General features: G+C 41.3%; 1 protein-coding gene across 3 annotated transcripts in view; it reads left to right on the forward strand.

The window, feature by feature from the left end:
- The window catches only part of FMN1 (formin 1), a 372,744-nt gene that overhangs the window by 336,696 nt on the left and 9,363 nt on the right, over positions 1-26,685 (forward strand). For all 3 annotated transcript variants that reach the window (XM_053665418.1, XM_037133159.2, XM_037133158.2), the window contains 2 exons: positions 450-599; positions 24,771-24,855. In XM_053665418.1, coding sequence (XP_053521393.1) covers positions 450-599; positions 24,771-24,855 — 235 coding nt within the window. The remainder of the gene's footprint in view (positions 1-449; positions 600-24,770; positions 24,856-26,685) is intronic.

Below are 26,685 nucleotides of genomic sequence, written 5' to 3' on the forward strand. Positions count from 1 at the left end.
TAGAACAGTCTTAATTTTTCATGAAATGCTCAGATTAATTATTCCTGATGGGCTCTCTAACTGTCCGCTGCTAATGTTACAGAATCATTATGTCATCGGTGTTCCATGTCATCATTAAACTTCAAATGAAGGGCAGGTACATGACATAGATTTGAGATAAAGAGCAAACTCAAAAACTTTTACCCTACACACCCACTGGAATTATGCATGCTGGTTTTTATATGGCTACGTTATGTCCAGGAGTATTCCCCAGTCGAGTTGAATTTCTTGGAAAATGGATTGGAGCAAATAGGTTTTCTGGGATTTAGGATAAGCCACAGTTTAACTCTGAGACAGAGAATGGACAAGTGGGAAGTCGCCCCTGCGCCCCTCTCCTCACCCTAATGAGTTTTGGTGTTGACAGCTTCTCACCCTGTACCTCACTCTGTTTCCCCCCCTGCCTTTTGCAGCTTTGAAACGACAGTGGGATATTTTGGGATGAAGCCAAAGTCTGGGGAGAAGGAGATCACTCCCAACTATGTGTTTATGGTGTGGTACGAGTTCTGCAGTGACTTTAAGACGATTTGGAAACGGGAGAGTAAAAACATATCTAAGGAAAGGTAAGGTTCTAACAGGGTCATGAATACCCCCTTTGGGAGTCTAGGAAACTGCCTTCTCCAACCAAACAAAGTGGACACATTTCACACGTGTCAGTGTCGTCTTTCAGGCCGAGTGGATGTGAGGAGGGATTATTGCCTCAGGGCTCTTAGGGAAATTCGGGGGAGGCTTGCTGTCCACACAAGCAGATACACTCACGTGGTCTGATAAGTTACACTTTCTTAACCCCTTCCAATTACTAGCTAGTAAATGAAAGGGGAGCTGTGCTAATTTGCAACAGATTGCTTCTCTGTGTATTTTCATGTTGGCCCAGGCTAAATGAGGCAGCCGTGCTGTCGCAGACAGTACAAATAAAAGTGAATGCTTTTCCCATTAATATACTGAACTTGCATCAAAGGGAAATCTCTGCGACTCAGGCCACACTTAACACAGTGTTGAAGCCCCGCTCTGGATTTACAGCGCCACTTCTGACTCCTCGTATCCTGCTGAGGACATCAAACTGCCTGCCGCTCAGCCTCATTGCAGCCTCCTGATTTTATTAGTTGGGGGTAGAGGAAAAACCTCAGCTCTGAGAACAGGGAGAGTGTGTGTGTGTTCATTCTTAGAAAGAGACTGAATTTGGCCCTGGTTATCAGAAAAAAAGCATTTGTGCTGGATCGCTATTTTGATCAGGTCACCACTGCGCTCTACAAAGGGTATCAACTTCCCACGGGTCTCGTCAATACCCCTGCAGAACAGATGCATGAGAGTGTCATTCAAACTGGAGTAGGAGTCAAAAGCAATTCTACAAATTAAGGGAAATGGTTTATTCAATTATAGCATCTATATCTCATTCGACACCGAGACCTAAAATGCCTTACTTCAGTACTCTGTAATCACAGAAAAGGTGTGTGCAGAATATACACATAAAATACACTAATAATATTTCACCTAAAAAAAACCCTGTTTTTTATTTAAAGTGAGAAAAATTTAGAGATTTTCACCCAGTATTACTGAGTATCTAAATATTTTCTTGGGGAATCTTTTCAAAAGCCTGCTTTCTTTCTAAGGACATCGGAGAGCTTTAAAAATGTTTGTCAACACATCTTTCCACCATTACCTGTTTGGGAATAGTGAGTACATCCATTATATAGAGAAATTGAAACAGAGAAAGAGTTGTACCATTTTTAAGAAAACAGATCATCGATAATAATATGAAAAAAATCCTAAAAATCTTGACACCCAGCCCATTTGCTGTGGCCCTACTACTGCTTATTTAACCCTTTCAACTCCTGTGAAATGCATTCCATTCTGTGAGCTTCACAGGACCGTGGTAGTGCCAAGCTCCTCTCCCTCTCCACACACCACACCTGGTGGCCGGGAAACCAAGCAGCGGGCTCTGAACGCATGGCCTTCGCTTAGGATTTTGCACGTCACATTTTGAGCATAGTCCTTAGTGAATTTGTCCTTGAGGTTGGAGCCCTAAAACTGGTCCAAAAAAAAAAACAACAGAGAGGGTAATTAATTGCTTTTCATTGCAATCATCTTCTGTTGGAATACTTAAATATATTGCAAATGAAAGAGATTTTTCTCCCTACCACCAAAGTCACGCCAGATAAATCGGGGGTCCGCAGTGGCAATGCCCTCCTTTAAAATGACCCGTCCTTGGATTCCTAGTCGCAGGCATTTGCAGCGCTCCTTCCTGGGTGCAGCTGGTGAATTGCCCACTTCACACTCTGTAAACCAACACCTTTAAAGGGTCATGACTTCACAGGACCCTTTTCAGTCCTTCTCATTGAGCGATTTCAGGGGTCTCTTCATTCCAGCTGCTTTGTGAGATGGATCACCGGCATTTCCAACCTAAAACAACAACATCTCTGAAAGTTAATGGCGGCTCATAAAATATTTGGGGAAGCAGCTTGTTTACAAAAATCTATTTGCTAAGAAATGTTAGCACATTATGTTTATTACTGCTCAGCCAGTTAAACAAATTGATTAATAGCCTGGATTTTCTTATGAAGTAAGAATTTTTTTATAATTGTCCTCTGTCTGCTGAGGGTTTTAGTTTTTCAACTGTTGGAACCACGTATTATTATGGTAAAATAAGCAAATTAATTCAATTCTCCTATTGTAGTTAAAATGAGAAGCAGTATGATTATTTTGTTTTGACACCCAATTAACTATGCTCAACATTATCATTTTTTAATTACAATATTCCCAGAAATCCAATAAATCCCAACAACACTGAACGTCAGGAGGCGGCAACATGACTAGCACACAGCCCGCCTCAAAAATAAAACTCACATGCAAACCCGATGGCTTATAATGATGAGGAAAAAGAAGACAATAGTTTGGATCCTATCAGAAGAAATTTCACCCGCTTGATTTTTAGACATATTTGAAGCCCAATAAAGCAGGCATTAGAAAAAATAAAGTATCAATACTAGTATTTTCAAAGGGACAGATTGACTTCTAAAAGAAATGGAAGTATTGAAAACTACCTTAAGCCACTTGAGGTCCATCTTGCTCTGCCTAGTGTGGCTTCATGAATTAACATTAGCCTGATGCAAAATTGGTCAATGCAGCTCCATAGCAGCATAGCAAACTGCCCCTCATGAAACCTAGAACGATCTCCAAACACACAAATGACTTTATAAAAGCGCGCAGTGTTCTTGTGCCTCGTGAGTGAACGATAAACCCTGCCACCAAGCTAGTGTCAGGGCTTGGTGCTGTGTTTGCGTAGAAGAGACTTGGGATTTCACTGGTGATGCGCGTCACCTGAAGATTAACTATATGCAGTGGAAGAGCAAGCTACTGTATGATGGTATATTGCTGGCATTAAACTTCCCTTGTCATTTAATCCAATATTAGGCACAGTAGCAAATTTCTGTGTCCAAGAACAAGTGCAGCATGCCCCACTCCCCAGATCACCTTTCCACGACCCGCCCAGTCCTCACACCGCGCCTCCTGCTGGAACGCCTCCTCCAGTGAAACGTACCAGACCCTCCTTTTCCCGACCCACCTGAGTACCGGCAGCGAGTGCGCCGCAGTGGGAGGCAGACCTCCAGATAGAGAGTTGGAAACCAGCATTTTTATGCCATTAATTTGCCACACGATCATTAGTCACTTCCTATTATTACCTGGGGAGCCCAATGACGCATCATGTCTCTGAAATGTACGCATTGAGAGGAAGCAGGAACTAAATGTTTATGATGATCTCTTCTAACTTGAAATCTCTGTAAATCTAGAAACTACTTTTTTAATATTCTGAAAAACTGTGTATTATATTTCTGAAACACTCTTCACCTTTATTCTTGAGCGTGCTAGAGACTACCTTAGAAGACATTTCAAGCTAGTATCTGGTAGGGAGCGGGTGGAGATTTGGGGCAGGGGGAGTTTTCACTGGCCTCTCGGAACTGGTAAATGTCTACAGCTACCTTGCCTTACACCCCCAGCTCTTCCCCTGAAATACTAATGTTGGTCACAAGACCTCATTTTCTTACTGAAAGTGTACGTGCAAAAAATACTTTCCTCTGCTCATCTGTATCCAACATTGCATTTAGTGGCTCATTAAAGCTCATTGAGATTTTTATTCTCAGGAACAGCTTTGCCTCAGCATTACCTTTTCCTGCACTTTTGTATTTGTGCCCCTTGGCATGCACCCATTCAATGAATTTTTGGTAGTACATATTTCTTCCACCTATTAAACCAAGCATTATTCAAGCACATGCATAATTGCAAGGGAGTACCCTAATTTTTGTTGCTATTACTGTTCTTTACTCATTTTTTGCTTTTTTCCTCCTGTTTTCTTGCCCTGGGATATAGGGCCCTTCCTTATGAAATAGTCCACCATTTAGGATATCCTAAGACGATTTCCCACATATGACCACACATGCATACATACAGGCCACAAACCACTACCACCCACAAAATGAGCTATGAATTTGCCAAAAGGTAAAGAAGCCCCAGAGGAGCTGTGACTCCAGGAATAAAGTCTTAGCAAATAATTCACCCCGTGCCAAAGCAAACTTTAAAAGTACCATTTAAAAAAACCCATAATGGGTAAGTAATGAGTCAATAAGGAGTGTGGTAAATTTTATGTGAAATGCAAATAAGAAATTTTATTATACATGTAGCTATAATTTACACCATTTTTTTGTTGTTGTTCAGCTAAACACCAACAGGGTTTTTGTTTTCAGTATATTATTTGCAGCTATTGTGGTTAATTATGCAACTGCCGCACCCTTGACGGCAGATAGTTCAGAGCTGGGGTGGGGTTGTCCCGAAGCTGTTCTCAGAGCTCCCTCTTGCTCAGGTCACTTTAGGAGCAGGAGTTGGGGACTTCGAGAGACCATCACCCAGCGCACAAAGGGGCCATTGATTGCAGTGTACACAATGTAGGAATCCTGCTATTTATATGAGAAAGTTGTTCCTAGAAGAAGTGCCATGAACTAAAATTTTAATTTTTTGAAATCTGCTTTCCTGCTGCCATTCACATGTGACCATCACAGTAACTTCTAACAAGTTAACTTCGTTTTTCTTCACCCTCTGTTATGTGGCTAAATGGTTAGTGTACACTTAACTGCTAAGAAGCTTCATATTTTAAGGGACCCCTTTACGAACACAAATCACCCTCTAGTTGACAGGCAAAACTTTGAATTTTCCTAAGTCACATTTTGAAGGCTGTTCTGTACAAATCCAGAAGCAGAAAATGTCCCAAAGAGCTAACTTATAAACACAATTATCATAATCGTGAAAAATAAAACCTGCTTATTTCCCAAGCACTACGTTTAAAACTACTTCTGAAAAATTAAAATGATGCTGCGCATCAGGAAAGGAGATGGTAGACTTTAAAATGGTAAGAATTATAAAGTCATTGACTTAAAAAGAAAAAAATTAAAACACCCCTTTTGAGTCCCTTTCCTTTGGAAACTATTGTTCTCTTCTAGATTCTTTTCTTCTTCCTTTTTAATCCTCATCTGAGGCTATGTTTATTGGTTTTAGAGAAAGAGGAAGCAGGGGAGAGAGAGACAGACAGACAGACAGACAGACACTGATGTGAGAGAGAAACATAGATCAGTCGTTGTCTTGCACACGCATGGCCAGGGCCCTTCTAGCTTCTTAAGAGAAGAGTTTATGTTAGTTTCTTCACTTCTTAATCCTATGCACATACTCACTCTTTCCTATATAATTAAGGATAAAGCTGCAATTGGCGTAACAAAGACTAAAATAACTGTGGCTTAAACAAGAAATATTTATTTTAGTTTTGCATAATAATGTGCTTACAAGCTGTTTGAATGTCAGGGTCTCAGGTACCTTCTGTCCTGTGGCATCTGTCATTAAGGTGTGGTCTGTATTCACAAGGTTGAAGATGGCTTACATCATATCCCCCAGTACTAGGGCTGCTGAGTTCCTGCCAGTAGGAAGTGCGGGGGGGGGGGGGAGCACCCTTTTCTTTTAACCATGTGGCCTAGGGAGTGCACACATTTCACTGAGAAAAACTTGGTCTCCTGGCTGTACACAAAGGAGGCCAGGAAATGTAGGCTTATCTGGAAGCCATGTGCCCAGCTAAAGACTCAAGGGTTCTAGTACTAAAGGCAGCAGGAGAAAAGGATGTTGAGACCATCAGCAGACTTTGCCACCTTTCTTAACTGTGAAATCAAATGGCTCTAACTACTTAACCTTGACCAGCTTTTGACACTGATGACACTTTCTTCCATCTTGAAATGCCTCATTACTCTGAGAGCATTCTGGGTATGTTTCTGTGAAGGTGATCACTCCTTTACCTACTTCATTAGCTCCTCCTTTCCTTCTGTTACCCCAAGGTTCAGAGCTCAGTGTTCCTCTTTTCTGCTTGACACTCTCTCTCTAGCTAGATCCAACTGTTTTCACAGCTTCACCGATCGTCTCTTTGCCAAGGCCTCCCAAGTCTTCCTACCCAGAGCCAACATCTTAGTTCTAATTCTTAGACCCAAATCTACACTAAACCTTCCCACAAGGTGCCCAACTTGCCCCTGCAATTCAGGACATCCCAGTTAGAATTTATTCTATATCAACTGAGTCCTACTCTTCTTAGGTTCCCTAATTTTCAACTGTACTGCTCTCTTCCCGGTAGCAAAGGACAGGCTAGAAATCAGAATCATCGTTGATGCTATAAGATTCACTTTCTGCCAGTTGCTGACTTCTCAGTTTTTCCTTCTCGGTGGCTATTCTTTACCCTGTTTGCGCAGTGCCTTTGCCCTCATCCAGGACCTCACCTCTCACCTGGATTATTAAAATATCCCCCTAACGGTTCTCTCTGCCTATAATTTTTCTATTTCCATTTCAGTATCCTTTTATATCAAGTTGACTTTCTCTAGCCTAAGTTAGATCACATCTATTTCTTCAATGCGTTCTGGTGTTTTCTATTACTGATGAAACAAAGGGAAGAGAATTAGCCATATGTGTATAAGGTTAGTGCTTATATTCGTGAACTTGTTGGGTCCTTGAAAGGGCAGCCCTGGAAAGAAGGTGCATTTCTATTTCATAAGTAAGCACAGGGGAAAGTAAGCAAATCTTCAATGGCACAGTCTCCCCAGTAAACAACAGCATTGAAAAAGGACCTGGGTCGTCTTCGACACGCGAGCCTGAGCACTCTCAGGTGTTCCATATTCTCCCAAATTAGAGCAGGAGCCTCCAGAAACTTGCCCTTAGTTCACTTTCCAGTTTCATTTTCTATACGTTCACCCTGCATGTACCCACCATGACAACTCACTGTTCCTCACACCTGCACATTTTTGCCGTGAATTCTCATAGGATACTTTCTTTACCTTACACTGTCCCTGGATATTTCCTCTTGGTCAAAATATAGTCATCCCTCCAGGACTACCTCCAAAACCAGGTTCTCTAGAAATTTCCTGAGTTGCCTCTAAGTACAACTACCTTTTTGTTTCTGGTCTCTGACAGCATATTTTTCTTATCATCCTTTAGCAATTCATTCCAGTGTATTATTTTAAAAATTACTTGTATTTTTTCAACTGCTCAATATAAACCCACTCCTAGTTCTCTGTCTTCTAGGGTGCAGTCTTCAGCACAGAGCAGAATAATTGTTTATTGATATAGAAAGGACTTCACAACATAGACTAAAATGATTTCAAGTGGGCATTGAGGATCCTGGGTGGTGTGTTTGGAAGAGGAAATGATCCCAAAGAAATGTGGAGGCCAGAGAGGGTCTTAGAAAGGCGTTTAGTCATAACCAGGGCCAGCCTATGCAGAATGGCTATGGAGGGGATTCAGAAGCCACTAGGGGAATGTTAGAGATCAGCAGCTAGCAAATCTGGCAGCTCTTCCAGATTACCCGAGAGCCTTGCAGAAATGTAAGCAAATCTAATCGTAATCCCAGGGGGTGGGGTAGAGGGCTCTGTAGTTTTAGAAAGCTCTGCCCAGAGAAGGCAGTGCAAGAAAACATTTTATGTTTGTTCCTCTCAGTAATTGTCTTGGCTTTATGGATCCCTTACTTAAATGTATCTATCAGGTAAGCTTTGGGGGTGGGAGGAAGAAGGACATCTCCCTGGGCGATCTTGCTACATTCTCAGCCAAGTTTAGAAACTGCTAGCTAGACTTAGGTGATCTTGAAGGTCTCTCCCTACCCTGATTTACTGTGATTTTAGATAGAAAATGAGCTCGGCATTGACAGAACTGATGAATTCAGCTACTCAGACAAGAAAGGAGTAAAAAGACATTCATGGAGATCAATGGCAAAGGCCTGGACTTGGGAGGCTTGCCACACATCTGGAAGAATCTCGCGGTGTGATTTGTGGGGCCAGCCTCACTGCCGTGTTTCCTGTTTCCCTCTCAGAGGGCTCCGTCCACGTCAGTCTCTTGTGCATTTGCATTTTGCATTCCCGTGATAGAAATTGGCAGCGCTTAGTCAGCTTGATTTAAACACATACTTTAAAAATACCTATTGTGTCTTAATGGCTGTACAAACTATGAGACCCTATTCTGGAAGAATTTGATCTAGTGACCACACACTGTCTCCTCAATGAAGTCTTTCCCAATCTCTGTGAGCTGTCTTTCTTCCAAAAATCTAGGGTGTTGCTGTCTCTTGCATGTCAGCACTAGTGATTTCTGTTTCATCCTCATGGTTATAGACAGTTCCTCCCTTAAATAAATCATAAGCCCTAGAGGACAAGGGCAATGTCTTGTACTTTGTTTTTCTGTAGCACCTTATATTTTCTTATGTGTAGTAAGTGCTCAATTAATATTTGTTGAACAAATAAACAATCACTGTGTTTTCTTTTGCCATGCTGAAACTGATTACAGAATTTTCTGTCTGCTGCTGATAGATGAGAGATCTTATTTATTTGGATTTTGGTGGTAGAATTCCCCCAAATACATCCCATATGGGTTGCTTTTGTCCAAGAATTTAAAATCTTAAGAGCTTTGTGAAAGAGAATAGACATGTTCAGAACATGAAAGATTAGTCATTGGAATAAAACAATCACTTTCTCTGTTCTTGACTGTATTACTTTCAATTTGTCTTAAAAAAAAAAAACTAGAAGAAAACAAGGAAGTGAAGATCCTTGCGATCCATGGCTTTGCCAAGCCTCAGACCTCTTTGGAGCTCAAAGAAGCACCTTAGAGAGCATCTGTCTGCACTCTGTTTCCCTAGCTTGGCAGACAGCAATGGAAACCCAAAGTGAGTCTGCTTCATTCAGCTAGAATATTTCTAAATTGCTTATCTGTGGGCCTCCTGACAGCTCCTGCCTTGGGCATAGGCTAGATGGAATAGGGGTCTGCCCGGGAAGTATGATTTAAGGGGCGCCAGAAAGGCTGCCTGCTCCACACAGTCTCCCCTGTTCCCCCACCGGTTTTAGTCTGTGCAAACAGCCTCTGATCAGTTCTAGTTTTTGGTGAGACTCGGTAGGTGGTACAGGTTTCAAAATCACAGAGAGGGGAATTGGCATCTACAAGCATATGCACGTCTTCATTATCAGGATTGGAAAGGCCTTCCAAAGACTGGCCGTGCATCGCAATTAAATGTGCAGATTTATGACACAGGGCTGACTTCAGTTTCCAATCTGTCTCCCAGACACCTACCTCTCCCTGAACAAGGAACTGCAATGCTGTTACCTTTCACTCTGCACCTACATCGCTGGGTGGCTCCGGGTGTTTCGTCTACAAAGTGCGGAGTGATTGGCTTTAACTGATCATGCATTCCAGGGCAAGTCCATGGACTGCCCCTCTCCCCACTTCCCTTCCCCTGGGGCCTGGGGGGGAGAAGCTCTGCAAACGGAAGCAGCTTTTGTTCTGCAATTAATCATTTGCAGTCAAAATGTGTTTGGGTGCTACAAGGGATAGCCCACTAAAACCAAGAAGGGGCTGATTGTGTAGCTGGGTAAAATTTGTTTTGTAAGAAGACTTCCTTCACTGTAAATAGAAAAATATCTTAAGAATGAGGTGGGGAAAATTATCAAATTTAGGAAGTAGAAAGGATAAGCCGATTTATCATGGAATAGCGTCTAGAGACTAGATTCTGATTCGTAAGGAGCTAAATCTTTTAATCTAAGACTTGCAAGTGAAGCTGACCTGGGGGGATTATTGGGGTGGAGGGTTCATCAGGGTCAAGGGTCAGACTCTGAAGAGAAAATGAGTGTAGAAGTGAGTGTGTCTGTTCAAGTATATAGTCCTGGCAATCTATCCGAGATAAATGACTGTGGGGCTGCTCATTATATCATTTGGTCTCTGGCTCTCTTAGTTGAGTTTTGTTTTTTTGCCTTTTGGAAACATAATATATTGGTTTTTTTTTGAAAACAAAACAATAATGTTTTCATCAGCTGCTGCAGTGAGGAAGAAATTTCTCTTTACATTGAGAAATTAATGAGTTCAGTCTTTGTGGTGTTTGTTTTTTACTGACAGTGAAGACTGGCTTATTTCATTCACTTTTTTAACTATTACCCATGGGTAATAGTTATATCAAGAATTCAGAAATACCTAGTAAGGGAATTTTTTGTCCAGGAGGATAGGGATAAAAGAGGTTCCCACAGCCCCTGGCAGGTCTCCATGATTGCCCTCGGTAATTTAGAATCAGAGCTGGGCATTGGCCCCTTTCCCCCTGGCTATGGGAAGCAGCCTGACTCAGTGACCTGAGGCCAGGACTTGATGGACAGTTGAGGATTATCAAAAGACTCTAGTCAAACCCCAGAGAGCACAGGTGACCAGGCCATGGCTGGAAGCATGGCCTGATATAGCTATGTCCTTCTAGAAGTACAACATTAAAAACTACCCCTATGATGTCATGCCATCTATGCTTCAGGTAAGCCTTGTGAGGCAAAGACCAAGATCTTGCCCACCCTTTTGGTTCTGTGGGCAGCACCATGGCAGTCAGCAAGAACACATGCCTTACAAAATATAGCAAAAAGGGGGGGTCAAGGAGAAAGTGTTTGATCCATTTTCTAAGGAAGATTGGTGTTATATGAAAGCACCGGCTATGTTCACTATAAGAAATAATTGTAAAAACACTAGTCACGAGAACGCAAGGAACCAAAATCACATGTGATGGTCTCGGGGTCACGTTTTGGGAGTGAGCCTAGTTGGTCTGCAGAGTGATGAAGTTGCATCTGGAAAATTCAAGTCAGTCACCTAGGATGTTCAGGGCAAAAGCTGCCTGACTGATTTCCTTGGCATGGATCTTACCTGCAACAAAATGCGGTCCATGGTCAAGAAAGGGCAGACCATGACTGAAGCTCATGTTGGTGTCAAAAGTGCTGGTGAGCATTTGCTTCCTCTCCTCTGTGTTGGTTTTACTAAAAAATGCAGCAATCAGAGTCAGAAGACCTCTTACGCTCAGCATCAACAGCTCTGCAAAATCTGGAAGATGATGGAAATGATGACCCTAGAGGTGCAGACAAAGTACCTGAAAGAAGTAGTCAATAAGCTGATTCCAGATAGCCCTGAAAAAGACATAGAAAATGCTTGCCAACCTATATTATCTGCTCCACGATATTTTTGTGAGAAAAGTAAAAATGCTGAAGAAGCCGAAGTTTGAATTGGGAAAGCTTAGAGTTTCGCAGTGAAAGTAGAAGTTCTGGAAAGGCTACTGGGACTGAGACAAGTGCGAAAGTTGAACGAGGTGATGGATATGAGCCCCAGTCAAAGAATCTGTTTAAAATTCAGCCTAAATGGTGAAATATAAAAAATACTATTCATGGGGAAAAATATATATTACCCTCAGTCTTCTCCATCTGAAGTGGCATAAATCATGTGCTAATGAGCTTTCTGAGTTGAGTAAGCCACTTCCACATCTTTCCAAAGTCTCTTTGTATGATATTCATGTTCCTTGGCCCGATGCTACCTACTTCAAGGCTGCAAGGAGTTCGTGGCAAAGGAGTAAATAGCCAGTTGGCATTTCATCTTTGCAGCTTCTTGTACCTCTTCTCTGAGTATTCCTTCTAAAAGGAGACCATAAAAATACCATCATTTGTTGTTACAAGAAGTTCTTTCTAATCTTGATTTACTGGTAAAGCCAACCCCCGTTGGGTAGTCAGACTGGCAAGTTATTTATTTTGCAGGTGTGTTCCCCAGTAGCTGCCAGTGCCTGTTCCATCCCACCAAAACCTTATCCACAGTTCAGAGGGGCAAAAGCCAGAATTTATGGGGTTATTGACAGAGGCACATTCTCTGTTGATCATGTTTCTCCGTGTATTTCAAAATAGTCACCAGAATGAAGATTTCCTGTACTCGTTAGAGAGTTTCAGGTTAACAGGTCTTTGGATTTTAGGATTTGCCCAGTGGTATTGTGATTTGGTCCTTCACCCCTCATCACAGTGCTGTTTAGGGAACCTTGTAGGCCTCCCTGTGTGCACTGACCTGGAGGCCCATGGCTGCCCATGGTGGCGCACAGGGCCTGCCTTTTCCCTGTGTAGTTTGAGACTACTTTGACCTCCTCTCTTCAGTGATGGGTGAGACTAAGTCTTCTTTAAAGAGATTCACATTACAGCTGGCTGGATTTCATGAACTGTATTCCCTGAAGTGCCTCCCTTTCCTTCACCTTTATCCACCACTGTTTCCAAAGCCATCAACTTTGAGTGTCTTCAGTGAAGATGTGTCCATGGCCCAGAGCATGCAGTGATTGGTGTTTTTTAGATCGCACAGGACTCAGTGTCCGAGTTTCCTTTTTGAAGCTAGAAGCATGATAGGCAAAAACTTCTAAACTCACTTCCTTGGTCCTATTGTCTGCATTACAAAAGTGAGTGATTTATTAACAAGTATGCCTTGGTAATATTAGCAGACTGTAGATTTTTCTACTTGCTAAAATGAATTGGCCATTATCTTTTAAGAGAATTTCTAATAAAGATCACCAATAGGTGTCTGAAACAGAATAGTGGTTTGCGAGGGCCCTTTGCACTTTTTTTTCAATACTTTTTTAAGAGCAGTTTTGGGTATATAACCAACTTGAGGGGGAGGTACAAAGGCTCCCCATGTATATGTGCTGTCCCCACACATGCACAGCCTTCCCTATTTCAATGTTACTCATCAGAATGGTACCTTAAAAAAATGAGCCTGTGTTGATGCATCATAATCACCCATAGTCCATAGTTCACCTTAGGGTTCATTCTTGGTGGTTGGACAAATGTACAATGACTTGTGTCCATCATTATAATGCCATCCAGAGTATTTTCACTGCCCTAAAAATCTCTATGCTCTATTTGTCAGTGCTCCACAACCATTGATCTTTTTGTTGTCTTCATAGTTTTGTCTTTTCCACAATATTTACTCATTTTAAACACTAAAATTAACCCTGCTGTTTAGAGTATAGACCCCCCACCCTGAGCCATGATTTGACATAAGTCCAGCCCCCAATTGATTGCCTATGTGACACTTGTATTTAAAAATATGATGTGGCTTCATACTTGAGAGTTATTCAGAAGTTAATAGGCTGACTGTCTTATTACAGGTCAGAAAGCTATTTGGAATGGGAAAGAGCAGATGACCAAAGGGGGGGGGGGACCACAGAAGTTAATTGCAGTCACAGAATTAAGTTGGGAAGAATCTTAGGTATAATCAGATGAATCCAATTGAATTTTACTCCAGGGTTATTATAAGCAAAAAAAGTAAATAGAAATTGGAAAGTAGAGTAGGGCCCAAATCAGGAAGATCATGCAAAATTCCAAGCAAGACCATAAAGAAAGTGAATCATCATGAAAGGAGTGAGGCAACTTCTGTGTTTATGAACAGGAAGGAAGTGGATGCCCCAGTGGGTACTTATTCTTCCCATGTGTCAGCTCATCTGACTCTGTCCCCACAGGTCCTATCTGTGAACATTTGACAGAGACTGTTGGTCTCTCAGAAGCAGAACACATCTGGAAAGTAGCAGGCAGAGAAGCGTGGTGGAATGGGCCATGTCTCTGATTTTCAAACATTTGATATTTCACTAGAGCCCCAAAGCTGCAAACTGGTGGCTCTGGCTGTCAGAGAAATGGTCCTTTCAAAAAATCTGGTCTTCTTAATTAGTTGTCCATTTCCAAGATACTGCTGGATAATTCTCTAGGAAAAAGACTTTACTGGCTTTCATTCTCCTGGAGATGGAGGTTGTTTCCTTGTTTTCTTTCCCCCTAGAAGTTTCCATAGGTTCTGTTGAATTTCATGTGTAAGAATTTTCCAACTTTTTATTTTTTAAAAAGCAGAGGTGTTTGTTTGCTTTGTCCAAATGAAAACATGCATGAAGCTCCAATATATGAAACAGGTAAAATAAAGCTTCTCTGGTTGAAACAGGACTTGCAGATGTCCAAGGTCTAGCGGGTCCAATAACTCTTCTCCTTTCTCTCTGAATCATCTTTGGGGAATTTAAAAAGGCTCTTTGTGAGACAGTTTGAAAACATTGATTTTCAAATCTAAAATACTGATTTTTCCAATAGTGACAAGGAGTATAAAACAGCCTAAACACTCTATTTACCTCACCTGCTCAATATCTCACTTATCTCTTGATTGGTTGGTCTGGTTCATTTCCTCTGGTCAAAAATGATGGCACTTTCCTTACATAAACTTTATGCTGATTTCAGTATATTCTGCCCTTTGCACAATGAATCAATGAAATACTGAGTGTCAGAATAAAGACACTGTAGTTCTTCAGTCTCATATGGCTGTGTTCTGAGTTGGTTTGATTTAGCTGCAGGCATATAAATCTAGCCCATAGAAATCCGCAGCATGTCCAGTGTGATGTCCTTCCAGATGAAGTTTAGTCCTGGGGTGCCTAACCCTCTAAGTGGAAAGGCCTGTCACTCTTCAGGGTGCAGTGCCCTCAGCCGCCATGTGACCCTGGCTCTCTCCTTAAAGAAAAAGTATGATTTCATACATTATCCAGCTCTTTTCATTGTTAAGATGGGAACAATGTCTCCTGTAGCTTCTACATTCTGAATGGAAGCAAAACTCCCTCCCCAGGTGCTTATCCCATGAAGCCAAGATTACAAATCACTTCCACAGAATAAGGGCTAAGCAGGAACATCAGAAGACATGTCTCGTCTCATACTACATCTTTCCTCAGTAGACTCTGGCAGCAATTGGATTGTACTGGGGTCCTCAGTAACTCCTTGGGGATCATATGCATTACAAAGAAGCTGAAAAGTCCGGGTTTCCAGAAGTCAATTTTGCTGAGGCATTTATGAGTTGAGAACAGTTATTTTCTTTCTAACTCATTTGTTTTTTCCTACATATCCACTTTTGAAGGAAGTGCCATATAACCTTTGAAATCAAGTTTAGTATCTGCCTATGAGTAATCATGAGCAACTATGTATTCTAGAGCAAATATTCAGATCAGAAACAAAAGTAGTCCAGCACCAAAACAAGTTCATAAATAATAAAGCAAGGGAGATATTGAGCATATGTATGTAGCTAGAAATTGTCTAATCAGTGAGTTCTTGGACCAAATGCAGAGTTCTCACCTCCTCAATGAAGGGCGCACATTTCAGATGTGAGATGAGCTGTATTACCTCTGAGTCTTAGTCTCCTCGTGGGCAAAATAATGTGGATACTTTTAGGCATCCTGGAATGTATAAGTTAGTATGTATAAATATTTAGCACATTTGGACAGCTTCTCCCACTCTTTCTTCTTCCTTATTTGGGACTCAATTAGCTAATCAGTAACCGGAACTAGATTTTTCATGTTTTTACTATTTTTCCCCCAAGGATAAATGCAATGCAAATGCAATAGATAATGTTTCTACCAATCTAGGTATTTCCTAAACATTTATACTTGTTTATGGTAGAGAGAAAAAAAACACATCAATGCAAGCCATTCATGGGTTCCTTAGATATTTGCTGACAGCTGCTTTGCACGCAGCACATGCTAGCTATAGGAGCAGGGAGGAAATCTACACGGGGCATAATCACTGTCCTCAAGTGGCTCCAGTGGCTAAAGGAGACAAGACATCTGTACAGTCCTGAGTAAAAAGTACTAAGTGCCCTAAGAGAGGCACAAAGTGCCCTTTCACTTGGAAAACGAGCAATTACTTCTGGCTAAGGGAGATGAAGGAAGCTTTCATGACCTTAGCAGTTAAGCTGGGAATAGAAGAATGGGAAGAATTTGAGCACATGGAAAGGAATAAAAAAGGCGTTGAGGGAACAGTAAGAACAAGATCCAGAGGTAAGAAAAGCCTTGCCCAAAGAATGGTGAGCAGTATGCACGGGACAGGGAGCATAGGGAGGTGAAGGAAAGGATGTGTGCAAGTAATGTTTTTTTAAAAAAATTTTCACAGTGATAGTGTTGTTGAGATGCAGTGGCATATTCCCCCTTTTAGAAGATGAAGAAATTGAGGCTCAAAGGGTTTAAGTGATTTGTCTAAGGATAATGTAAAGCCAGATCTGGGTCTGTGAAGGTAAAATAGACAAGTAAACTAAGTTTAGAAAATGGGTGAGCATTGATTGTCAGCATCAGGAATTTAAATCATATACTACAGTTCACAGGTCAGCAAACTACAGCCTATGGCCAAATCCATCTCACTACAAGTTTCTGTAAATAAAGTTTATTAGAACACAGCATTGCACTGCTGTTCATAGGTATATTTTTATGACTCCGTTTGCACCACAACAGCAGAGGTGAGTAGTGGTAGAGATCATATAACCTGCAGAGCCTAAAATATTTACTATCTGACCCTTTACAGAAAACCTTTATTAATGCTGGTCACAGTTGATGGGATTCACTGAAAGTTTTCAAGAAGTGACATTTTTAGAGTTAAACATTACTGACTGAGACCCTGTCCAGCAGCAGGAGGGTGGGCTTGGGGGAAGCAGGTCATTTAGAAGGACCATTTCAGTGATCTGGGCTCTCACCTCTGCACTGCGGGAGCATCGCAGTGGCCTTCCAGCCAACATCTCAAAGCTCAGAGAGTCTAGGCGGGTAGTGAAAATGGATGAAGAGTGCAGGGTGTAGGAAAACTAACTGTGCCAGCAAGCTGACTGAAGGTGTCGCCTGACAGCCTCAGGGCTGCAGGTACAATAGGGAGTGACAGGAAGTGCCAGGAACCTCAAGGTTGCTGCACAGCAGTGCCGCTCCATGTTGCCGTGCCTTCCAGTTTTCTAAGAGAGGTCAGAACTTGGACTTCTTACGTGATATCTGTGCATTTACAAATGTTAGCCACTGAATTTAAATTTATTTAGACACAGCAGACCTCCAGTTTGCAGTCTTTGCCCACGTAATCACCAGCACACTGATTCTAAGTACATTGGGCGCGGCCAACAACAGCAGCTGCTGTAGTTTCTTCAACAGGCCTGTGACACTTGCCCACAGTTGGCGAAGACCATTTTCAAGAGTTAGACCAACCAACCGTCAATTTCTTGTCAGGTCGAAGCAGTTTTTAAGACCTACCTATGTGTTCTGCCATTCCAGTGGTCATCACGTGGCTAGATTGTCAAGATGTGTGAGCATTTGCTTTTTATCATAGATGTGATCTAAAAGAAGCTGAAAAATAGACTTGCCCTCAAAACATGGTGTGGACACTAATGTGAAGGACATACAAAGAATCCAGTGAGAATTGCTGGTTTGAACTTTGAGGGATCAATCTTGAGCGTTGGTGATGTTATTCAGGTGACATTAAGAAAGTTTATATTATGACAGATGTTAGTAGACCTGCATGTTTTCCCTATAACCATTCTCGGTGCCTGAATGTTTACAGTTTAGAGGTTAATCACTTAGAACCTGCATTCAGTGATCACCTGCTATACGCCAGATACTACACAAGATGCTGAAGGAAGCAAGACATTGAAGTCATACCCCCTGCTTTTGAGGAGCTGTCGTCTAGGGTACAAGGCAGGTGCCTAGGCATGGTCACAGCTCAGTAACATAAAGGGACCTTGGAGGGAGGCGTCCACTCTATCCAGTCAAACATACCTGTCTGCATGTAATATGTGTGCCCCAGAAAGAAGTTAAAAATGTTCCACTTTATTAACAAAAATGACTGGAAATGTCCCAGAAAGCCCAAGGCAGGACCACGTGCACACTTGGTGGAGCCTCTTGGTGCAAACCTTTCACGAGGGTGACAGCGGAGTGTGAAACCCCACATGACACAGCGGCTGCAGGCCTGTGAAGCCTCATGGGCTCAGCATTTTTAAGAAATTTGAGTGAGCAGTATTTTAGGAAAGTAAAGGATTTTTTTTCAGTTTTTTCTATAGGTCTCCATTCATTTATGGCATATATGTGTATATGCCTGCCAGCTACTGTATCAAGAACTAGGGATGTGGCAGTAAAAATGGTAGCTACTGTCTCTACCCTCTTGTACGTTACTGTCTAGCTGAGAATTCTGTATGTGATCATTTTCACTCTCTGGTCCAATTATGTCTTCATTGCATTAAGAGAAAAATATTCAAATGACCAATGAGTCTCATTTCTTTATATTTATAGATATATGGTATGAATTAAAAAGGTGATTTTTAAGTGTATAAGCATAAATTTTTAAAGAAACAAATGTTATTTGGGTTATTAGAAAAACAAGGTTGATATGAAAAAGTATACATACTCCCAAGTTCAATAATTTTTGAAATTTAAATTTTATTTGTAATAATTACCTCCCTGAAGCTTATAAAAGATATAAGGAAATAGATATTCCTCTTATTTGTTTGAGAAATTTTCCTCATATCTGCACCAAAGTTTAGCTTCTGGGTGGGAATTTTAGAATCAGAAAAACTGAGGTGAATTCTTTGGTTTGTTGAGTCTCAGGGAATAGCAATAAGCAGACCTGGTTTGCTTTCAGGATTCATCTAAATAATATTACTACAAGATAATACTTAGCTAACAGTTTCACCTGTGTAGTTTGCAGTCAGAAACTATTGTTGTCATGTCTTCTTAAGCAGTTTCTCCATTTCTGTGACAGAAGATTCCATAATGGTTATCCTTAATACCAGGTATACTAGATATACTAGATGTTTTACATATATGAATACATATAATCCTCACAATTATACCTCCATTTCATAGAAAAGGAAATGAAAATTTACAAAAGTTGATTCCTCCAAGTCTTTAATAACGGGCAGAGTTAGAATTAGACTCAAGTCTAGCAGATGCTGAAGCCACTTCCCAGCAAGCTTTACCTTGGCCCAATCCTGTGTGATTTTCAAAAGTGCCCTCTTAAAGGGAGACATAATAATTGAATGAGGCCCTGGCTGGCTAGCTTAGCTGGTTAAAGAGTCATCCAGTTATGCCAAGGTTGCAGGTTCAATCCCCAGGCAGGACACATACAAGAAACAACCAATTAATGCATAAATAACTAGAACAACAAAGTGATGTTTCCTTCTCTCTCTCCCTCCCTCCCTTCTTCCTTTCCTCTCTTTCTAAAATCAATAAGAAATAAAATAAAAACCAATAACTGGATGAGAACATTAGGAAAAGAGCAGAATGAGGTCCCTGAAGTCAGAAGTGTCCTGGGGAGTCTGGGGTATGTTGACAGCCCGGCCGTAGTCCGCACAACAGCCACTCACCAGTAGGGAAACGCCCACAGTGGGGGCGGGACCTTCAGTGTGCTCCAATCCCCTGCCTCTACATTGCCAACCACTGCGTCACCCCTGATACACAGAGAATGTGATGAGTGTCACGGGGCTGCTGGAGGGTGTGGGGACTGGGAGAGGCAATGCTGAGCAAGAGGATGGGAGAAGACCACTCTGAAAGAAGAGACCAGAATTCACAGGTGAAAAGGAACTACTAAAACAAAAGGAACCAGAAATAGATCCCTAAAAGTTAGGGGGTCCAAGGCAAAATAGTAATCCCAAACCACTCTGCTGGAATCGGGGTTAAAGGGTCACTAGTAAGTGTTCTCTTTGAAAACAAATCGTGCTGGAGACAAGCCAAGAAGAGTAGGCTGTACGAGCTGTGGCCTCACTTACAGGACCATCATCTTGGTTTTCAGATCCCTTCATAGCCAGAGTCTTCTGTGTAGTCTGACCTGGGTTCGGTCTTTTCGGTGCATTCTTTTCTCTTGTGGGGCATAGTCACGGTTATTGCTGCAAATGGAAAACTTTAGTGGGCACTGCGGTGCATGCACTCAGACCTCATCAGTATTGGGAAATGCCTGTTCTCAGGGCAACTTTGCAGATGTAGCTCTACTTGGGTTTTGTAAATCATTGCTCATCTTCGTCTCATTTTTATTTCTCTTCTGATGCACAAGTCAGCGTGTTGAATTCATTCTAACTAACTTGTGCATGCGGACTGGGAGATTAGATTACTAGGCATATGTTTAAGTAAATTGTGTAAAATTAGCTAAGTAAAGAGCTAAGGCAATCAGCCACTTCTTCAACATTAAGCAAGTATGTGATTAACATTAACAATGATTTTTATTTGAGGCCCTGGGAAAAAAAGGCATGTTTTTTAAAAAAATATTTCTATTATACTTCACATCCAATATTATATTAGTTTCAGGTGTACAGTGTAGTGATTAGTCACTTATATAACTTAGGGAGCGATCCCCCTGATGAGTCTTGCCCCCCCCCCTCATTATTGCAATACTATGGACTGTGTTCCCTAAACTGCACTTTACACCCTGTGATGTTTTCGTAACTGCCATCTTGTCCCCTTGCGTTCTTCACCCAGCCCCACAGCTCCACGCCTATCTGGCCACCCGCAGTTTATTCTCCATATCTGTGAGTTTGTTTGTGTTGTGTTTGTTCATTTATTTTGCTTTTTAGATTCCACATCTAACGTGAAATTGCATGGCATTTGTGTTTCTCTGTCTGACTTATTTCATTTAGCATAATCACCTCTACGTCCATCCATGTTGTCTCAAACAGTGAGATTTCATTCTTTTTTTTGGCCAAATAATACTTTTATTCCATTGTACATAAATGTACCATGTCTTCTTTACCCATTCATCTTTTTATTGGGACATTTAGTTTGTTTTCATTTAAAGTAATTATTGATAGGTATGCACTTATTGCCATTTTATTCATTGTTTTCTGAAAGATTTTGTAGTTCTCCTCTGTTCCTACTCTCTTGTTCTCCTCTCTTAAATGTTGATGGCTTTCTATCATGTTGTATTGGATTTCTTTATTCTTGTAGATTTCTGATTCGTCATTATATGTCCTTCATAAATACCAAGCTATGTCTATTTTAAGTTGATAGTTACCTAAGTCTGAATATATTCTAAAATCATTACTACTTTCTTCTCTCACCCCTTCCACATTTGTTTTTTGTCGTTATATTTTACTTCTTTTGTGCATTTGTGTGCATCCTTCACTGTTGTAACTGCACACTGATGCGGATCTTGACACACAATCTTCCTACTTTTGCCTTTTAACCTGTGTACTAGCTTTAGTTTTGGTTGATCCACTGCTTTTATGATGTTTGTCTTAGTAAGAATTTTTTTCTTGACAATATTTTCTTATTTATATTTTTGATTTTTCTTCTTATTAGAGTGGTCCCTTTAATATTTCTTGTAATACTGATTTGGAGATAATGAGCTCCTTTAGTATTTTTTTTTGTCTGGGAAGCTCTTTTCTCTCCTTAGATTCTAAATGATAGCTTTGCTGGGTAATCTTGGGTGTAGGTCCTTGCTTTTCATCAGCATGTTCACTTTTTAAAGAGTCTTTGAGTTGGCAGATTTTTGAATTTTTAGTATTTTAAAAATAGTTTTCAAGAAAATTTTAAAATAAGGAAATAGACAAAGAATAACATAATGCCCATATTCACACCACCTGGAATTTCTCTTCACATTTTATCAAGTATTCTTTAAGAGTTTTTCATATAAAAAATGAGACATTATAGATAAAAATTTAATCGTATTATTCTACATGCAATCTCTCAAGCTATTCTCTTTTTCCAGCTTTCTAGTAATATCCTCTATCATGAAACTAATGAGTACCTTTCCAGTCTGCATGTAAATGTAGATACATGTTTATATTTGTCTTTACACTGACATGCAGGCATCTGTGAACACTACTGTGTTGTAGGTACCATTTAAAGACACACAGTGTAGCATGTTGCATGCACAGTACAATAGAAGGTGCCGTGCACTGAGTGATTGTACTGTGCCTGGAGCTGTACTATTTTCATCCTTTCAATGACTGTATGTAGCAGGCACTGTTGTTATCCCCTCTTTTAGGAAATCAAGGTGCACAGAGAGGTTACTCCCCCAGGGTGAAACAGCTAGTAAGTGGTGGCGCACAGAGTCAATCCCGTAGCCAGGCTCTGACCCGGAAGTACTTGACCATCGCGCTCCGTGACCTCTTCATTGTATGGCTCCAAAGAATTCTTCACTCGCAGTATCATGTTTCTGATATCTGCAGTTGATTTTTAAATTAAATGTACTGAAGTGACATTGAGTTAGTAAGAGTACCTACGTTTCAAGTGTGCAATTCTTTGATATATCATATGTGCGTTATATTGTGTGCTCACCACCCGAACTCACATCTCCTTCTGTCACTGTACACCTGGCCCCTTTTCCCTTTACTCTCCCACCCCCCGCCCTGTAATATCCTCTGCTGTTGTCTGTGTCTGTGAGTGTTGTTTTGTTTGTCATTCTTGTCTGTTTATTTGTGCTTTCAGTTTTATATCCTGTGTATGAGCAAAATTCTATGGCTCTTAACTTTTTCTGTTTGACTAATTTTACTTAGCATGACACTCTCAAGACCCATCCACATTGTTGCAAATGGCGGCATTTCATCTTTCCTTATGGCTGAGTAGTATTCCATTGTATATATGGGGTGGGCAAAAGTAGGTTAAATTACCAGCTATTATTACCCATAAGGTATGAAATAACAACAGTAATTATAAGAAGAAGAAGAAAAATAAAACGAGAATAAACTCTGTGTTTTGCATACTTATAACTGTAAGCCTGCTTTTACCTGCCCCGTATGTGCCACATCTTTATCCAGTCACCTGTCAAAGGACACTCGGTTGTTTGCATGTCTTGGCCACCATGAATAACGCTGCCATGAACATAGGGGTGCATATATCTGTGAAAATAAATGTTTTCAATTTTTCTGGATAGATACCCAAAAGGGGGTTTGCTAGATCCGATAGTATTGGTATCCTTAACCCTTTGAGGAGCCTGCACAGTTTTCTATAGTGACAGAAAACCTGAACACACTTCTTCTGTGTAATTGTTGATAAAACACTCAACCAATAAAAATAGATCTGTCTAGTTCACATACCCCATATTCCATTAAGTGAATACAGTGTTTAGAAAGCTGTATTGTTCGGTGGTTCAGACCTGCGAAATATGAATAGTGAAAGTTTCTATTTTACAAGGTTTCCTATTTCTCATCTTGAGAAATAAATGGTTTAATTTAAATAAAGCTGTAGTAAGAACCCAGTAAGTGTTAGCTATTACTTACTATTAGCATCTATCCATTACCCTGTGGAGCCTAATTGTTCGGTTTCCAGTTTTCCTTACTGCATGTATCACTACAATGAAAGCCCTGTCTCTGTATAAAAGTTTCTTTTGGGTATCTCCCTAGAAGAGAAATTGATGGCTCATGGGGCATACATAGTTGCAGTCTTTCTCGATTTTGCCAAAGCCAGCTGTACCAGTTTGCACTCCCTAGTGCAGTTTCTCGATTCCCGGTTCCTCACACCCTCAGGAACAGGTGGTATTGTCTGACTCCCATTCTCCCCTGTCCCCAGCCTCTGGCCTTGCCAACCCACTTTCTGTCTCTGGATTTGCCTATTCTGGACAGTTCCTATAAATGGAATCATATAAGATGTGGATTTTTGTAACTGGCTGCTTTCACTTAATGTTTTTGAGGTGCATCCACTTTGTAGCATTAATTAGCATTTCATTCCTTTTTATGGGCCAGCAACAGTTCGTTATGTGGCTATACCACATTTTGTGTCCATATTTGAGCTGATGGAAATTTCAGTTGTTTCTTACTCTTGGCTATTTGAATAATGCTTCTGTAAACATTCATATGCAAATTTTTGTATGGACATATAGTTTTACTTTCTTGCTTATACATATATTTATATACTTAGTAGTGGGATCGTGGCATCATATGGTAACTATGTTTAACACTTTGAGAAACTGCCAAACTGACCGCACCACTCTACATTCCCACGAGCAGCACGCCAGGGCTCCCATTTCTCCAAGTCTCGGCCTCCAGCACGTGCTATTGCCTTTTTTGATTCTCGCCATTTTAGCAAGTGTAAAAGGTACCCATCTCATGGTTTGGATTTGCATCTCCTTGATGACTAATGATATCGAGCCTTTTTTCATGTACTTATTGGCCATTTGTATGTCTTCTTTGAGAAATGTCTATTCAAATCCTTTGCCTATTTTTTAATTGGGTAATTTGTTCTTTGAGTTGTAAGAGTTCTTCATGTATTGTGAATACAAGTCCTGCTGAGCAGAGGGATCACAAGTCAGACCATTATTGTCCTTGAAGTGTCCTTGTGGGCAATAACATGACTGCATCTAGCTTTCTGTAGATTAGAAGCTCCTGTGTTGGTCAGAAAAACACAGATTTTCCACAGGCGTCTAGCTGTGTCTCTCAGCCAGTGAAGGTAATTAATTCACTTTTGAAAGCACGGAAGATACATCTTCACACCTAATTAGAGTTTGAATTCAATCACGAAAAGCATTGAAACCATTCCTTCCATTTCCAAACTCTCGATTGGTTAACTAGGCTTCATTTGGATTTCTGTTTAACCTGGCCTCTTCCTTCTTCTCTTTCTTCTTCTCTTCTTTCTCCTCTTTCTCTTCCTCCTCTCCCATCCCCACTCTCTCTTTCAATTTCAGATTGAAAATGGCTCAGGAATCAGTCAGCAAGTTGACGTCAGAGAAGAAAGTGGAGACAAAGAAAATCAATCCCTCGGCCAGTCTGGTGAGATGCATTGTTCAACATAACCTCGAGATTTTTCATTATAAGTGGGGTGCACCCAGGAGTGTGTCTGAATTTCAAGGCTAAAAAACTCCAGGCCATGGGAGGTAGTATCCAGATTCTCAGTTCCCCTCCCAGAACAGCATACGGTAAAAAAAAATATAGGGGAGGAGGGAGTGAGAAATAAAACACAGCTTCATGTGTTTGCCCACCAAATTCAACAAACGTCACTTCCCCATAAAGCAAACTGAGTCGCTTGCTGTTCCACACCCTTTGGTGTGGCCCCCCATCTCAGCACCTTGCTCTTGAAATGTTTCAGCATTTCATCCTCATCAATTTCTTTTCCCTGTTGAAGAAATGGGCAGGGCTTATCCTCTTTTGATAGTTGGGAAAACTGAGATGCAGAAAGATACAGCCTACATAGTATCACTACAGAAATGTGTAACAAAAACCAAGACCACACTCTGGGCCGCAGAAGTCTCTCCCTGTCCCAGAAACCAGCAGTCTGCTAAGGCTTCCTAGCGTGAGGGCGAGCCATCCTTCACCATCATGTTTTCAGGGTGGAACACAATAAATCTCCACCGGTTTGTTACAGACAGTAGTCAGAGGGCTAAATGGTTATGTAAAGTGCCTAGCACTCAGTAAGAGCTCCATCGATGTTAGTTCTTTTCTTTGTGATCATGAAATCTCTGCAGTGTGGGCTGGCACTGCAGAGGGGACAGCAGTGAGGGGTCAGTGGGAGTGTCAGTCTCCTCGCTTTGATTCTCAGACCCTGCCTTCCCTGTGCCCTCATCTCCTACTGCTACTTAATGTTGTCCCTTTGTGTCACAAGTGCTTTTTGCCAGCTGCCTCAAATCCTTTGACAGTCTAAGTGGAGCATATGTTATAAAGTGAGATTACTCCCAATGGTTGACTGTGGTGACTCTCATAACAGCCCCACCAGCAGCTAAATGAATGTTGAATGAGGTGCACAGGTAAGAAACAGAGAAGTTGGGGCCGTACAGCGTGGTCCAGAGAGGCAGTGGTCAGGATGCAGAGCCCCTGCCTGAGCGGACACACCCTCCGGCCCACTGACACTATCATCATCGCACTCATTTGTATGATTTCCAGAGGCAGTGAGCTCAGCCCCGATTTTTATCTCCCTTCTTCATGGGCCTCCACCCTTTCCCCAAGCATCTTATTTGGGCCTCTATCCTAACTTTTCCAGCCATACCTTATGTCCAGGGGCAAAGAAAATGGACTGGGCTCTACAGACCAGCAGCTTGCAAATAGTGCGCTGCCACAATTGGTAAAACGTGCGCTACCTGACCATTTAGTCAGGGGCGCTGACCTCTTTTCCCTTAGGATGTCAGCTCAGAAAGTGACAGCAGCCAACACAACAATAGCCATTGGGTATGAGTGAATCAAAGTTATACCTATTTTTTTGTCAGATCAGCAAAAAATATATCTTGGGGTGTGCCACAGAACTTTAGTAATTTGTTTATGTGTGCCCTGAAATGAAAAAGGTTGGAAATCGCTGCCGTAGACAAAAGGGCAACAGTGCTTTTCTTGTCTAAGTGACCTTCACTATGAGCAAGCTCCCAATTGTGGTCTTCAGCTTAGAGTTGTTTGCTTTGTTGTTTATTTTCATAGAAATTAGGGAAGAGCTTGTAAACTGATTCCTGACTAAATTTCTCAAGTCAGGGATGGGACTCGATCGAACTTGGGACAGGTGTTTAAAATCATCAGCTTACATTTACATCAAGGCCAACATAGTAACTCACTGTAGCATCGCACCTCACCAGTCCCAAGCCTCTGAGAATCCATTCTTAAAGTGATTCTCTCTGCACCTGC

Source organism: Artibeus jamaicensis, unplaced genomic scaffold, assembly GCF_021234435.1.
Source record: "Artibeus jamaicensis isolate MK-2021 breed Jamaican fruit bat unplaced genomic scaffold, CSHL_Jam_final contig_1132, whole genome shotgun sequence".
Taxonomy (NCBI): Eukaryota; Metazoa; Chordata; class Mammalia; order Chiroptera; family Phyllostomidae; genus Artibeus; species Artibeus jamaicensis.